Source organism: Anopheles maculipalpis, chromosome 3RL (assembly GCF_943734695.1).
Source record: "Anopheles maculipalpis chromosome 3RL, idAnoMacuDA_375_x, whole genome shotgun sequence".
NCBI lineage: Eukaryota > Metazoa > Arthropoda > Insecta > Diptera > Culicidae > Anopheles > Anopheles maculipalpis.
Genome location: NC_064872.1, coordinates 92,074,927 through 92,089,827, shown reverse-complemented (window position 1 = coordinate 92,089,827; position 14,901 = coordinate 92,074,927). Strand labels below are relative to the sequence as shown.

Below are 14,901 nucleotides of genomic sequence, written 5' to 3'. Positions count from 1 at the left end.
ACTCTGTTGTGCTCTTGGAGTAGATATGGTCAACATATTCCTCCGAAGATTCTAACTATGGGTTTTATCCCTGACCGACGAAATTATAAATAGAACGGTTATAATTGCCTCAAGGATTGCGCCCACTAAACAGTTTGTGTCACTCTGACGGAATAAATAAAATCTTTTCTTTGCGAATCTCTAAAAGAATTGTCGGAACATTCTTCTACATTTTGAGAAAATATCCTACACAAGATGGATATTGTTATACCGAATTCGCTGTCCATGTCCCTGTCCATGTCGATCGAACATCCTTCCTTAGGATCTTAGGTGCGATCAATTGATTTTCTAAAGGACATTTCTATCCGAGGACGACATTATTCAACCATTTTGTAGCTAGAACCCAGTAGAAACTGATCTTAATGCTACTATATGCTTTGGCACAGCTATGGCTAAGCGATCGGTATCTTCTTCTTCTTCTTGGCGTAACGACCTCTTAGGTCATGCCGGCCATCGAAATGGCTTTCTAGACTACCGATACCGCGTAGTTGGTTAGTCAGACCTCACTACGGGGGGACGGCCCGGATTGCATCTATTAAGTTATATGTAATATTAACTTTCATTTCATCGGCTTCCAAAAACAGTATACGGGAACGTTACCCCACTAACATTACATGCGTTCGCCATTCTTTACAGGCTCGTTTTAAGATTTAACAAACACGCGGAATTTTGAATAGGATTTCCGAATAACTCTATTGAATAAGTGATCCACCGAGTACACCCAGTATAAGGTGCTCTTTCATGGAGAAGGAAATGTCTTCTAATTTAAGTGTAGTGCAGTGAAGTGAAAATATCCTAGTGTCACACAGTTCACGACCTTTACGACCTTCACCTGTTGGAACTAGTTCGTCGATCGTCGATCGATCGATCATTCTTGTATCCGCTTCGCCGCAGATTGCTTCATGCGAGATAACGATAAGATCGGTCTGGGTTCGGATAGCCATTCGAATCTCAACTCGATCGATCGATAGTGAGAGTAAAAGTCGTCCTGCCGTGCCAAGCGAGAGAAACAGTTCAATGGATTGTGGACGACTACACTCTTCAGTTAAAATGAGAGAACCGTGATGGAGATGCTGTGGTTAGTTCAATGGATTGTGCTGGCTTCCACCATGCACACACGACGCATTGATTATGTTGCGCGCCGGTCAATATATCAATATATCAGCATCCTACACTCTCATCTCGCATGTGGTTTGCCACGCGCCCACCAGTTCCCAATCCCGCTCCTAAGAAGTTCCCATCGTTTCGTACGGGCACTGTTGTCATTCCCCTACTCTTGCGCTGCTGTCAACAGACGCGGTCCTCGGGTCGTGTCGCTCTCGGCGAGAAAACCCGACGACCGTGTTTGACCGGGCCCGGTTTTCGGCAGCAAGATCATTACGATGCACGCGCTGGCCCAGGTCGCACGCACATTGTTCACGCACGCTCGCCTAGCCGAAAACAAGCTGTCGCCGTGATTCAAAACGTAACGCAACCGCGTTAGCTCCAATACGGGGCCCGGCCCCAGGGTAGTGCCGAATTTAGGGGTGATTTTCGTTCGCCCGTACGGTCATCGCAAGACACATACCAATCGTTATCGTAGTGAGTGTGAGAGTGTTTTCCCCGACCGGTGGAAGGAAAATAAGCAACAAAGTGCGAAACGCCGCCAGTGTTTTAATCGTTCCGCGTATGCCTTTGTTAAGCGGTTAAACAGCCGTCGTGGTTAAAGAGATTTCGTTAGTGTGCTGCATTTACTACCCGTGTGTTCCGATTGTGTATTCTGCTGCATCTTTCTAACCTCGTTTGGTAGTATCGAGCGAAGACGTCGAGAGTCTGGAGTGGAAAACAATCGGGCGCAAAGCACCGAGCGGCATTTTGGTGTTGTGCGTTGCGTCGTCGAACGACAGCACACTCAATGCGGTCGTTGATTTTTGTTATGTGATCGATGAAATTTGCGCGATCGCAGCCTCCAAACGGCCGCCGTCTTTGTCGTCATCGCAAGGGGCTGCAGCGCTGCCCAAAAAGTGCCCAAAAAGGAAAGAAGGAATCAGCGAAGCACGCGAAGCAGCAACGGTAACAACAACAACCGAAAAAACCACCCCGTGTGGTGGTCTGTGTTTGCCCCGGTGGTTGTCCGAAAAATTGCATCCAGCAGCAGCGGGTACGGGCTGTGCCCGTTGACTGCCGTGTGCTCTGTGTTGCAAGTGGGGCGGAAAATTTGCCACCTCATTTGCCTTCGTGTTTCCCCAACGTCGGAATCAGGGTGATCTTTCCGAACCGGTCATTGGTAGGAAAGATTGTAGCGAGAGACGAGAGACGGGAGAAAGGAAACAGTGCAAAAGGGTTTTAGTCGCAAATCAGATTCGTCGGTCAAGTGAAGATCCGCGCCGTGCGTTGTGTTGTGTTCCGGGATCGCCGTATCCGTTTCGTCCACTCATCTTCCGAGTTGGCACAGTGCCGGGGTGTGATAATAAAGATTACGTAAACAAGACAGCCCCGACAATCTCCCAACAGTGTGGTGTGTACCGTTCGGCCTTTTTGGCTAAGTGATCTGACCCAAACGTGGAGTGTGACCTGGAGAGGAGTTAGGAGTTGTGTGGAAGGAAGGAGAAGCGCAAAGAAAGTGCTGAATAAAACCACACCCTTGACTGCGGTTCCTGTGTAACACGGCTGCCGAAATCGACGTGCTAAACGAAGGATTTTGACAAAGGTGACATAGAAAGGGCGAATCGAAGCGATCCGTTGGAATCGTGAGCAGCAGCTGCAGCTACAATAGCTCGTAGCAGAACACACAGGTAGAGAACTTTTCTAATTCAGCTACCAATGATGCAGAAGAAATTCGGTTCCATTATCTGCGTCGCAGTCCTGTTGGTAGGGCTGGGACTGACGATCGTCGTTGGACATGCAGCTGCCGGCGGCGATGAAGATGATAGCACAAACAATATGGTTAACGCGACCCAAACTGATGCGCAAACGTTGAACAGTTGCAACGGTACGCAGACAGTCACTTCCGACACAGGGCCCAACAGCGGCCCCTGTCCCGGGGGCGGAACGCATTCAACGCATCAGGCGCGGCTGAGAGGCAAATTAAATAATACGACGTGCGTGAATGCGTTCTGCGGTGTGAACGATGGTGACCGTCCAGTGGACAGTTCGGAAGAGATGGATGACGATGTGATTAACGCCACCGTTAGCAAGGGCAGCCACTCCCATCAGCATCAGCATCGATCGCATCTGCTTCCATCGCCGGTCGGGATACTGGTAAGCGCGGACGAGGAAGCTGTCGACGCGGCACTCGAGTACGGTGGCAAGAAGGTGGTGCTGAAGGCGGAAGTGCTCAAGCATACTTCCGTTCTGTACGGTCTCATCTCGATCGCCGAGCGGGACGAACTTTCGGAGCGGTGCTATCGTGAGCTGCAGCGCGTGTACCATGGCATCCAGCAGAAGGAGATCTGGGCGATGAAAGGTAGGCATTACTGGTTCACTTATACTTCACATTGTTTTTACGTTCGTGGAGGGGTTTTTGGTAATCACTAATCGGTGTGATACCTTGCAGCTGTTTAAACAACGTTAAACGAGCGGGGAACACTTCTCGTTAGCGTCTAATCTAATTCGATTTAATTCTACGCTACGCAGTGCGATGGATACTCCCCAATTCGCCAACACGTGTGTCACATTGCGTGATGTGGCCGTTTTGTTGTTATTCATGTTTTCGAACCGCTCTAGAATGGGGTCCTTTTCAAAACAACATTCGCGCCGCCGGGAACGAAACGATTGTTTTATTCCCTTCAAGAGCGCGGCTCCGAGCAGTCCGAGTTGGTGATTCGTGTTCGATGTTGCGCAGCAGCCTGACGCTGCTGATATTACTCAACGTACGCTTTTACTCTCCATTCGCTACCCACCAGCGCGAACGACACTAACGTCGTCATCATCGCCTTCGACGTCATCGTACACGCGGTATGCGGTGGAGCAGTAGAGTCCACCCGATTTGGCGCTATATTGGCCCTGTTGGAGTCGCCACTATCCCTTCGCCGAAACCGCGGGGAGGAAAAATGCCGGAGCGCATTTTGTGCATGCGCCGGTTCGCACAACAACAGCTACGACTAATGCATCAAATCGAATGCGCGTATCTGGAGCGACGCCAATTCATTTGGTGCGTGTATTTTCGTTTGTTTGTTGTGGCTCTTTCGCTCGAAGGCATTTGGCGGAAAGGAGGCCGGTTTGATTTAAGCTTATGCCGCAGTGGAAAATCACTTCGAGCAACAGGCAATGTTCAAGGTCAGGAATTCATCAGCAGCTCGTCCAGTGTATATAGGGGTACTTTGGCATGCGGTGTAGCGTTGTGTCGTAGTAATCCCATCAGTGTCGCGATCTCCAAGCAGTTTTGGGGGGGGGGGGGGGGGGGAGGATCTGTGATCGATCGTCACGTGATGGAAAGCTAATCGATGCAGCCAATCAAAATCGATAATTTTGGCCATTATACTATTGTGGGAACACCTTCGCTGATCGCTTTCAACGCCTCACGCCCTTGTCTCTAACCCTGGTGGAGAATGAACCTTTGTTGACATTCTGATCATTTCATTCAAGAGAATCAACTCTGCCCTGCCCTACCGATTATGCCTCGTCCGGTTGGACCTTCTAGAAAGCCTAAATTTTCATCGACCGAAGGACGATAAGCCAGCAGCAACTTTAAATGGAAATAAATTGAGGGTTACAGTGCACAAAAACCGCTTTTCTGTGCTGTGCTTGAAAGAGTAATCGCCCCAAACACTGGTCTGGTGACAGAAGGAATCCATGCTCTAAACAGTTGCACATTTTGGAATCACTTGGAGCGAGCGAGGTGGAGCAGCGGCACAAAAACTAACGAAACGCTCAACTGTTTACCTTGCTTATTTCGTTTTGTGCAATTTCAACTAAAGATTGCATTGAATCGAATGTTGCACTTTCGCACGCATTTTTTTTTTTGCTTGTCGGATAAAAATATACCCTTACCCATCTTGGTGTCCTTCGCTCGTGAGAAGCACTTTTGAGCCACCCCGTCCATGGTCCATGGTAAGACTGTACTTCAGTCTTTCATTGTTGCTGCTTTGCTCAATTGCATCACAGCACAACGCAACACAGCTTTGGTAATCTGTTTATTTGCTCACCAAAAGCTGCTAGCCGAAATGCTTCGTCCGTGATGGAAATGTTAGAAAACGAAGAATGAACCAAACGGCATGCAAAAAAAAAAAAATAATGCGCCTGATGGCAGGCTGCTGCTGATCTGAACGGGTGCTTCACTCAAGATTTGTGCACTTTCGCACTCGTGATCAAACAGGCGGAATGCAACAAACGAATCAAATGCTTAAAACGTCTCTCAAGTCCATTAGCAAACATGGGTTGATGATCGAACTTAGGTTCGGAAACAATCCGCAACATAAAACGCGTGTGATGAAAAAAAGATGCCATAAATCGTCATAAACTTTTGTCATGATCATGCTCATCTCGCGCGTCCGGAGAGTCTGCTTTCAAGTCTTCGATCTGCACAGCGAATTCCCCGTGATCTATCGAGAGGGATACGAGTACGATCGTGGGTAATCTGGCTCAAGGTTGATAAGGCTGACATATTGTTTGTTAAATATTTGTCTGATCTTCAGCGCAAAAAAGAAAAAGAAAAGGAAAAACGGCCTTAAGACACCCATCGTCTATTGAAGGAGGCAAAAGATGCCAACCTTGGCTCCAGCGTTACAAAAACATGCGCGACTAATGTGATGTATGACATTTTTTTTCACACAGGAACAACAAGTGCGTAGTGGCCACTTTGGATGGAGTTAGTGAACTAGTGGGTTATTCCACTAACCTTAACCTTTGCTACAACTTGATGCATGATTCGTTTTGTCACAGAAGTATTTTAACAATTGAGTTGGCCTGTGGCAATGGTTCTACGATTCTAAACGGAAAAACGGTTAAGAACGTAAAAGCAACGGTGAATCGATTCGTCCCCCGTGCTCGATTATGTAATGATCGGATGAGGACGCGAAAGAGACCAACTGTTCGGGGGGAGGCTGCGTTTTATTTTTTTGTGCACCGATCGAAGCGCCATCCCATTAGCATGCAACATATCAGCATCGAACAGGGGGAACTCGCTTGTCCGGTCGTCCGGGATGTCGTTGATGTATTTTATGTAATCAACTTGAACTTCTGCTCGGCTGTCACGCCGAGGCCGCCAGTATCAACTGCGGTGAGGAGTTTTGAGAGCGGCAGAAGCAGATCGGTTTGGTTTTGCTGCCAAACCATCTTTCGAGGCGTTGTACGATAAAAACAAAACTTTGTAGGTGTGCATCAGCATGGCATGTGTAAGCATTGGACGAAAATAGGTTACGTCCGTCAAGACGGCGTGTGTGTGTGTGTGTGTGTGTGTGTGTGTGTGTGTGTGTGTGTGTGTGTGAGTGTGTGTGTGTGTGTGTGTGTGTGTGTGTGATCGTTTTATTTTTGGTTATTTATGCTGCTTAATCCGTTTGATTTTGTTGACAGAATCGCATCCCTGTGGGTGGGTAAAGAAGCGTTTTGTGTGAAACAGAGAGCGAGCTAGAGAAATTACATTACGTTATTTTCATTCTCATTTCCCACATTATATGTTTATTTCATTATTATTATTTCCCTTTGCCGTTCGGCATTCGAGAGAGATTTGGCGCTAGCTCACACAGTGTTACGATAATGCGTAATCCACGGTGCTGAAAATTAATCCCAAATAAAGCTCCAGATCAGTGTAAGATTTACAGCACCGCCTTTCTAATGATCTCAATCAATGCTTTCTATCAATATCTCACTATCAAACCCAACAACATGAGAAAGCTTTCATTTTTCACACCTCTGTGGGTAGACTGTGTAGTCCCTTCTTTAATTGGTGGGTCGTGTTTCTATCATCTGCTACTTACCTGTACCAATAAATCGATCGACCAAACGACTCTACAGCCTGCATAAAGCAATACTTTATCATCACCCTTATTGAAATCGGTGGGATTGAAAGTTTTTGCTGTTTTCTATTGTATGGTTATTAAGACAAAATCATGCACTTTAAGTTGCTTGGATGTAACGCACTGAGGGAATTCAATATCCTCGATCAGACGTTATTAAAGATGATTGATCTTCTACAATTCTACAAAAAAAAAGTTGTTAACAAAACATGTGTTGCAATCATTTTAAACCAGCCTATTGTTGAGCAAGACGGGCAAAAAAGTAGATACAGATAGGAATAATACCCTAAATGACACACGACAGCGTATATTGTGATGAGTTGACTCTCCATTCTTCATAGGTCCAATACACGTGACTGTGCAGAAACATTTAACCTTATTATCGATCATATCGATCGATCGCACCATCATGCTGGTGAATTGGTAAGAATTTTGCAAACAGAATAACAAAAAAACACACACACACACACACTTACACAGGGTCAGCAATTTGACGTGCTAGGGAAAAGGAATTTTGCAATTTTTTTTCGTTGTACCATTACATGTGGGTATGTTTTTTGCAATTATTTCGTGAAAGGTCGGTGATTGAGTCACTGTTTGCGATGGGGGAAGTGCAGCGAAGGATACGCGTTAGTTATCGCCTGCCTTTTTGGGCATGAATGGGCAAGCTGTGTAGTCTAGTGTAGATGCTCATTTCATCATGTGAGGACACGAATTGAACGGAAGGAAAGATTACACTTTCAAGGTAAATCGTATTGAGTCGCTGAAGAGGCAGATCAATAAAAATCTGTGTATTGCTGCGATCACCGCCGCAGTTCAAGCCCTCGAGGGGGTTTTATATCTTGTATTGGTCACATGTAGTCACTCATAAACCAAACTTTATTTTATGATAGCTTCCAACTTGACAATGTGTGACTACGGAAATGAGCTGCGGGTTCTAATGAGCACGTGTGTTGTGGCAAGACACGGAGCATGATTGAAGGTAACCCTTTTTGATTTTAAATATTCAAACAACATAAAAAAATAAAGGCAATAGGGAATGGCAACCGCATTAGCTACTCGGAAGCTTATGTTGAAAAATAGCAGTTATAAGTGCTATCGTACAGCATTTCTGTTTCAGAGCCTCAGGCCGTCCAAAAAAGACATAAAATATTCAATTCATTGTTAGGTGGGCTGATAGAAAAAGAACGGGAATCAATTCGGCCGGCCTGCCATGTTCATTGGTCCGGTTTTAGTAGGGGTCCGGCAGTCAGGGCTGTTGGCTCATCCACAGACAGCGTCGAGTCGAAAGCCACACTTAAAGAAATAACGGATTCCTTCCGCAGGGTTAGGACTGCCACCGATAAACCTTTGGAATCCAGTGTTGCCTGTTTCTGCCCGCCTTCATAATAGAATTGTTCATCGTACCAGCCCTTTTGGTGGGAAAAAGTTCCACCGAGAACCCTATTTAGATAAGAAAATAGAAAGTGACCAAAACGGGTTCGTTCTCGGGACGCAAACTCGTACCACCATTCGAATGTTGCTTGTGCGTGCATTGAAATCGTTTGTGCTCATGCCACAGCCAACGAGAATCGAGAGAAGGCAACAAAAAGCAAAAGTGTACCCGCCCATGGAAACGCTAAGTGTACCATCAAGAAACGTTCAAGTTACCATCAAGCGAATGGTTCAATTCGCTTGAGTCGAAAATCTGACCAATTTCATTCATACCTAGCATTCAGGGATTTTGGAACGGGAACATCCGCGTCCGTGCTTTTTAGTGGAGACCGTCATTTAGACTGATTTTCTTCCCGGTTGGATCACATTCGTTCTCTGCTGATTGAGAGAGCATTTGGCGTACGGTTCGATGAGATGCATTTTCAACGGACGCGGACGTTTTGTTTGCTCCGTTTGATCCGGCGCACGGACACGAAGGAGAGCAAGAATGTGTGTGCAGTGTACGTCCCGAATCAGTTTAACGAATGGCCAAACGCGATTTAATGGAACATCAAACATTGACACACGGAAGACAACAAACGAACGATATGAGGAAACAACAATCTAACGTTAGTGTCAATCCGATGTGAGAAGAATTTGTTCTGGCCTTCACAGAAATTTGTTTCCTGTATTGTATAACCCATTCTCGAGGCTCGCAGCTTAACAGTTTGACAAAGCGTCCAGACATACTAGCCTGAACGAGTACGGGTTAAACGGTACAGTGTGCCGAAAATGCCAATGAAGGACGCTTTCGGCGCACCGTGGTGGGCTTATGGCTCACTAAAACTTATCGTACAGTGTTCTAGTCTAGCAACTATCTGTTTCCCTTAATTTATCAGGGCGAAACACATCCAACCGGTCGGTAGTGAATAAACGGTTTCTTTCGGTCGATCGACAACAACATATATCTTTGACGCTGTCGCGTAGGGTTTTTATTTCCCGCATTGTTTACGGTTAATTTTTTCAATGTCAAACAACTCGTTGTTTAAGCACATCCGATACAAAAGATAAAAAAAACTCAATCCGAAGGTGCAAAAAATATGATACGGTACCTGTCGGTGACCACCGGGCGATGTAGAATGACCATAAACGATCTTTTATGATTGGTTTATGCAAATTGGATCTATTATTCACCACTATAGTAGTACAAGCGATGCGAGCGATGGTGACTATATTTCAGGGACAGGAAAATGTATTCAATGCGACGCTCATTCACGGTATATTAGTAGTTTAGTTCGTCAAGGACATCTTTGGCTTGGCTGGATTGGATTATCTGATCGTGTGCGAGACCTATTTTCTAAAGATTTGTTACCATCTGATTAGACGAGGCATGGCTCTTTCTTGTTGTTGTTGTTGTTGATTGACACATTGATCTTTGGAGCGTGAAACAGAACTAATCAGCTCTTCTTCATAATTGGCTCAACAACTGGTGCCTCGGTTGCCAGATCTAATGGACGACAGACATTTTATTTGATGTGTTGATGCTATGTGTCGGGTCGATCAAGGGTCATGTTGATTTGATTAGTTGAACCGATTTTCAGCAGCATTTCTTTAACCATTATATCTACCACTGTTTTATCATTCAGTGCTGGACGCATCCGGGAGCCAGGAATCGGGTTTTATGTGGGGTCACAATCACTGGATCGGTTCCGAAAAGGGTTGCGAATCGACACGTACGCCACTTTCGATCACGCTATCCGATCGGTATCGGCGCAACATGAAGCGTAATCTGGTGACTGCCCTAGCGCCGTTTGAACTGGACTATCGGATCGTGTTTGCCAAGCATCAGTCAGCGTGGCAGGTGGACGTAAAGTTCCAGAGCGAGGTAAGTTTGTCCTGTGCACAACTGTCGTTCTTTCGCCGTTATGCTCACTGACCTTGCCGCTGAGCGGTTCGGTTTGGTCGTTTCAGAACATTCTCCACATCGGTGTGTGCATTCCGCGATCATGCACGAACGATGAGTTGCACAATCTGACGGCGCGGTACTTCGACGAGAACCTGGTCCTGGCGCAAGACATCTACGAGTTCAAACCGAACGTGCTGCACGTGAAGAACACCACGCTCGATCGAGCTTTCTGGTTAAAGCCGAGCATTTTCATCATCGGGTAAGTGATCATCGCAGGTCATTAATCGTGGTGTGTCCGTGGTCGTAGTGAGAGGGCGAACGCGCAAATTGAGCCATTCAGCTGAATTGAATGTTCGTTCATAATCATCGCGCCCCGTACGCGATTGGTTTGATCTTTTGTCAGCCCTCTGTGTTGCATCAGCTGGGCCCGAGCGTCGGAAGGTATCGGTCGTGCTGCTAATTGGTACCGTCAACACCAAGAATAGGCCACCATTCTAGAAACGGTGCATTCACCTCATGGTTACGGATTTCTTGTTATGTTGCAACCGACACTTACTTAGAGCATCATCTTACGCAGCTTGGTGCTAAACGGTTTGAATTTATGTACCATTTATCTCTCACCATTTGTCAAGACTCTCACTCGCCTTCACCTTGCTGATGGTCTACATGGCGCATAGCCGAGAACAACGGTTATTAGAGGAAAAGAACAATAATCATCCGTCCGGCTCAACCACTGCTCCGGCAACTGCAGCGTCTACCAATGGCGATCTGGCAGAAGAAACCACTTTCCTCGATCGAGTGATCGATAGCTTCAATGTGCGCAAGAACTTGAACACAATTTTTCGTACAGATACTGGCCCGCAATCGCTGCCAGTGATTTGCGGGATGAAGTAAGTAACGCAAGACAAAATGTTTTGCTATTTCGACCTGCTTCATGTTTGACCGTCATTCCTTCCTGTGACAGGTCAATTTGCTGCTTCCTGATTCTGTGCTTCCACATGCAATGGTACACGTTCTACACCGTGCACAATCCATCGGTGATGCTCCATTATGCTGAGCAGATTCGGTTCCAGCTGGTCAGCAATGCGCCCCTGCTGGTGGACGTCTTTTTCGCCATCAGTGGCTTTCTGCTGAGTTACAACTTCATCCGCAACCGGTCCAAAGTGCAGGAGGTCAAGGCGAATACGCTGTGGGAAAATGGCAAGTTGTATGGCAAGATGCTGTTGCATCGCTACCTCCGGTAAGCTTTTAGCAATCGTGAACGTGCGTGTGTGCGTGAGTATCACATTTAGCATTTGATCGCGGTGTCCGTTGTGTTCGTATTCCCCTCCACCGTTGTTTAGCCTTTCGCCAATGTACCTGTTCGTGACGGTTTTGGGCGAGCTGACGCACAGCTACATCGTGGAGACGTCCAAGTTTTGGGTGCACGAGCGATCGGATCTCGGATGTCAGCGGTACTGGTGGCGCAATCTATTTTACATACAGAACCTCTACCCCGTGGACGACTTCTGCCTCAGCTGGACCTGGTCTTTGGCCTGCGAGATGCAGTACTACATGCTCTTCACCATCCTGCTCTTTGTCTACGCCAAGTAAGACGTACCCAATTGCTTCGTACGGTTAAACAGCAGCTCTAAAGCTAATGACAATTCCGTCGACCGTCTTCCTGTAGGAGCTCAAAGTTCGGCAAAAAGATGTTTGGTGTGTTCGCAATAGGCACGTTGCTCTTCAACATTGGGCTGACGCTGAACTATCGCTTCATTCCGTCGTACGACGTGCTGTACAACACGGGTGATGCTCTGTACACTGCGCCCTGGTCTCGAGTGTCTCCGTACGTGGTCGGGGTCTACTTTGGATGGCTGATGGCGTCGTCTCGCGACAAGTTCACCATCACACAGGTAAATATCGAGATGCACTTTACGGAACGTTACAATGTATTGCAGCGGCAGATTTGCTGACTGAATTTATCTTTTCACTACAGAACCAATATCGATGGTACTGGCTGTTGGCCTGCTTCTGCGTGATATTCAGCATGCACTCCACGATCAAGCGCAACTTCCCGTTTCCGATCGCCTCGACCGTCATGGTGGCTGTACGGTGGCTGATCTCGTGGGCTGCTTGCTGGGTGATTCTAGCCACCGGATGCGGTTACTCAAGTAAATATCCTTCCATCGAAGAACGTTTCCCGTTTTTCTTCATCATCATAGATTAATGTTTGTTTTTTCTTATTCTTATTATTTTTTCTTGCAGATCTTGTAACGCGAGTGCTTTCTTCTAAATTTTTTGTTCACATCAACAAGCTGACGTACGGGATCTATCTGTTGAATCCCTTAATAATCATCGTCACCTTTGGAGTGTCAGATTCCAGTGCCCATGCCGACCCTATACCAGCGGTAAGTCCAAGATATTCTTACTCCTCCAAACGGTACATTTCAACCGAAAGGATGTTGTTTTTGTATTCTGGTTTCTAAATTGTGTTTCCCTTCGTTAGATCGTTATGGCGTTCGGCGTAACATTGCTTTCCTACATGGCAGCGATCGTCTTTTCCGCCTTCTTTGAGATACCCTATTGCAGAATCTCCAACGAGATCCTGAAGCTCAATCGGAAGGTTCCCATAATCACGCATCCTTCTCCCACCTCTACCAGTGGGCCCAATCACCCTTCGTTTCCCCCCGTGATCGCGAGTGAACAGAAGATAAAATGATGATCCGTGCAGTGGATTGGATCGGTTTCACACGTCAGGGAATTTTTCGCCCCCCTAAGGAGTTGTATAGATGATGCAGTTGGGTAGAAGTGCATCGTTGCTCGCATATCTTAATTCTTACTCTCCTCCTTCCCACCTCTCTCGCCTCACCCTTTGCTTAAGCTGGGCCTGAGCGTAGCAGGCGCTCCTGCTGGTTGGGGGAAGCTAGTGGTTCGTTCTCTCGGCTTAATTGTGTCAAATCCAGTCGATTTAGCTCTGTAAGGCAGTGCAGCATGTGATATCTCTTCTTATCGGTGATTCTTATCGGTGCAGAGAAAGGCATAAGGAAGCAGGATCTTGCCGTCTCCAAAAGTTTAAGTGTTAAGCGCTGCTCACTTTACTAGGTGGAAAATGTTATTTATTAATTTACTTACTAAGAGACTTGTGCAGCGAAGGACTCTCCGGTCTTGCCAAATAAACGACATGAACATTCATCACGATTAGGCCTTCACACTGAAGCTGCGCCAGAATAGAACAGCACCGGTAGCAGCATCGCATGAACAGTTTCATGATGACACGTTTTCCTGCCGTTTCTGCCCTTTAATATGCCGGCAGTTACATCGTGAGTTCAGCTATTATTTCAAAAGTTTGCTCGTCTCCTAGGGCGCTAAAAATGTTGCCATCGTCTTCATTATTCAGTAAATCGTCCCCACTGGATCAAGGTCACGCGCCTGACGTGCAGATCGTATGATGCCCTGTAGCCAACGCAGATCCCTCCATCCCATTGCCAACACTCCCCGGCGCGACCTCGTAATCTTCGCTTGTATAATGTATGTACGACGAGACGACAGACAGTGGGCACGAAAAAAAAAGGAAAAGGAGAAAGCGAGAGTGTGTGTAGATGTAATCGCAATGCTCTGCTGGAGCTTTTTTTTTGTCTTCCTCCCCTTTATTTCATCTCTCTGCTTATTATTTTCTTTCTTCCACTGCTGGTGGCTTTGCGAACAACTCGGCCGACGGTGGCATCACCGGTGTTGACTGGAGTGGGGCAGGCGACAACCGGCTGTCCCAGGTGGTAAGATGCGATCCGCTTCCCCCTTTTAACCACAACCCGGTGAACCACGACACAACTGAAACGACCGACTGATCTACTAGCATCGAATCCTGGGCGTCGAATCGAATCGCTACGAGGCTCCTTTTGCGGGTCACTTGATGGACAATCGGTAGCCATGATAAAGGCTCGGTAGGGTCGTGAAATTAAGAAGAAGAAAAGGAAAAAAAGTACAGATGGGATCAGGTCTAACTGGTTTTTCATGGGAGATCTGTTTGGGGATTTTTTTACAATTTTCGGAAGGTTCACTGTGTTGGTCAACACTGTGATCATATGATGTGCTATGTGTATGTGCGTGTTTTTTGGGAACGTATATCTCAATGGATCTGACGAGGGGGTCTATAAACTAACAGTTGGCACGTTTGATTCCATCCCCCACTAAACCCCATCCCCCCGGCGCATGAATTCGCGCCGAGGAGGGATGCTGTTTTGTTTGCTTCTCATCTATGTGGTGGCATTTTCCCATCGCCAAAAAATGAAAACACAAACAGCAGACTGCAGCGCAGGCTCCGCACACGACCTAGGATAGTTTGGCTAGCAGCAAGCTGTGTGGATGAGCGTGACACAGACCGTCGTCGTCAGTGCAAATGTGTGCCGAAATTGAGTAACCAGCTCTCGTGGCGGTCTCATTTGCTTGTGCAGACGACGAGTATGAGAAGGAACTCGACAGTTTACGAATGACTGTCGCAATTGTACCAATCACTCGCAAAAACGCTACATCGTCATTGGTGCACTTTTGGCAAACCGTTTTAAGGAGGAAGAAAATTTTGCAAATTGCGTGGAATCGTACCAGCGCGCGTGTATTAGAACAAGGGTG

The 14,901-nt window shown here is 46.8% G+C and overlaps 1 protein-coding gene across 1 annotated transcript; it reads left to right on the top strand.

Annotated features, from left to right (window-relative positions):
- Window positions 1–2,828: 2,828 nt before the first annotated feature.
- LOC126561615 (nose resistant to fluoxetine protein 6-like) lies at window positions 2,829–12,994 on the top strand. The gene is made up of 10 exons (XM_050217875.1): window positions 2,829–3,484; window positions 10,034–10,272; window positions 10,359–10,552; window positions 10,926–11,183; window positions 11,258–11,533; window positions 11,637–11,882; window positions 11,963–12,188; window positions 12,272–12,446; window positions 12,541–12,683; window positions 12,782–12,994. The coding sequence occupies exons 1-10, from the start codon at window positions 2,842–2,844 to the stop codon at window positions 12,992–12,994; spliced, it is 2,613 nt and encodes an 870-aa protein (XP_050073832.1). The 5' UTR covers window positions 2,829–2,841.
- Window positions 12,995–14,901: the final 1,907 nt, after the last annotated feature.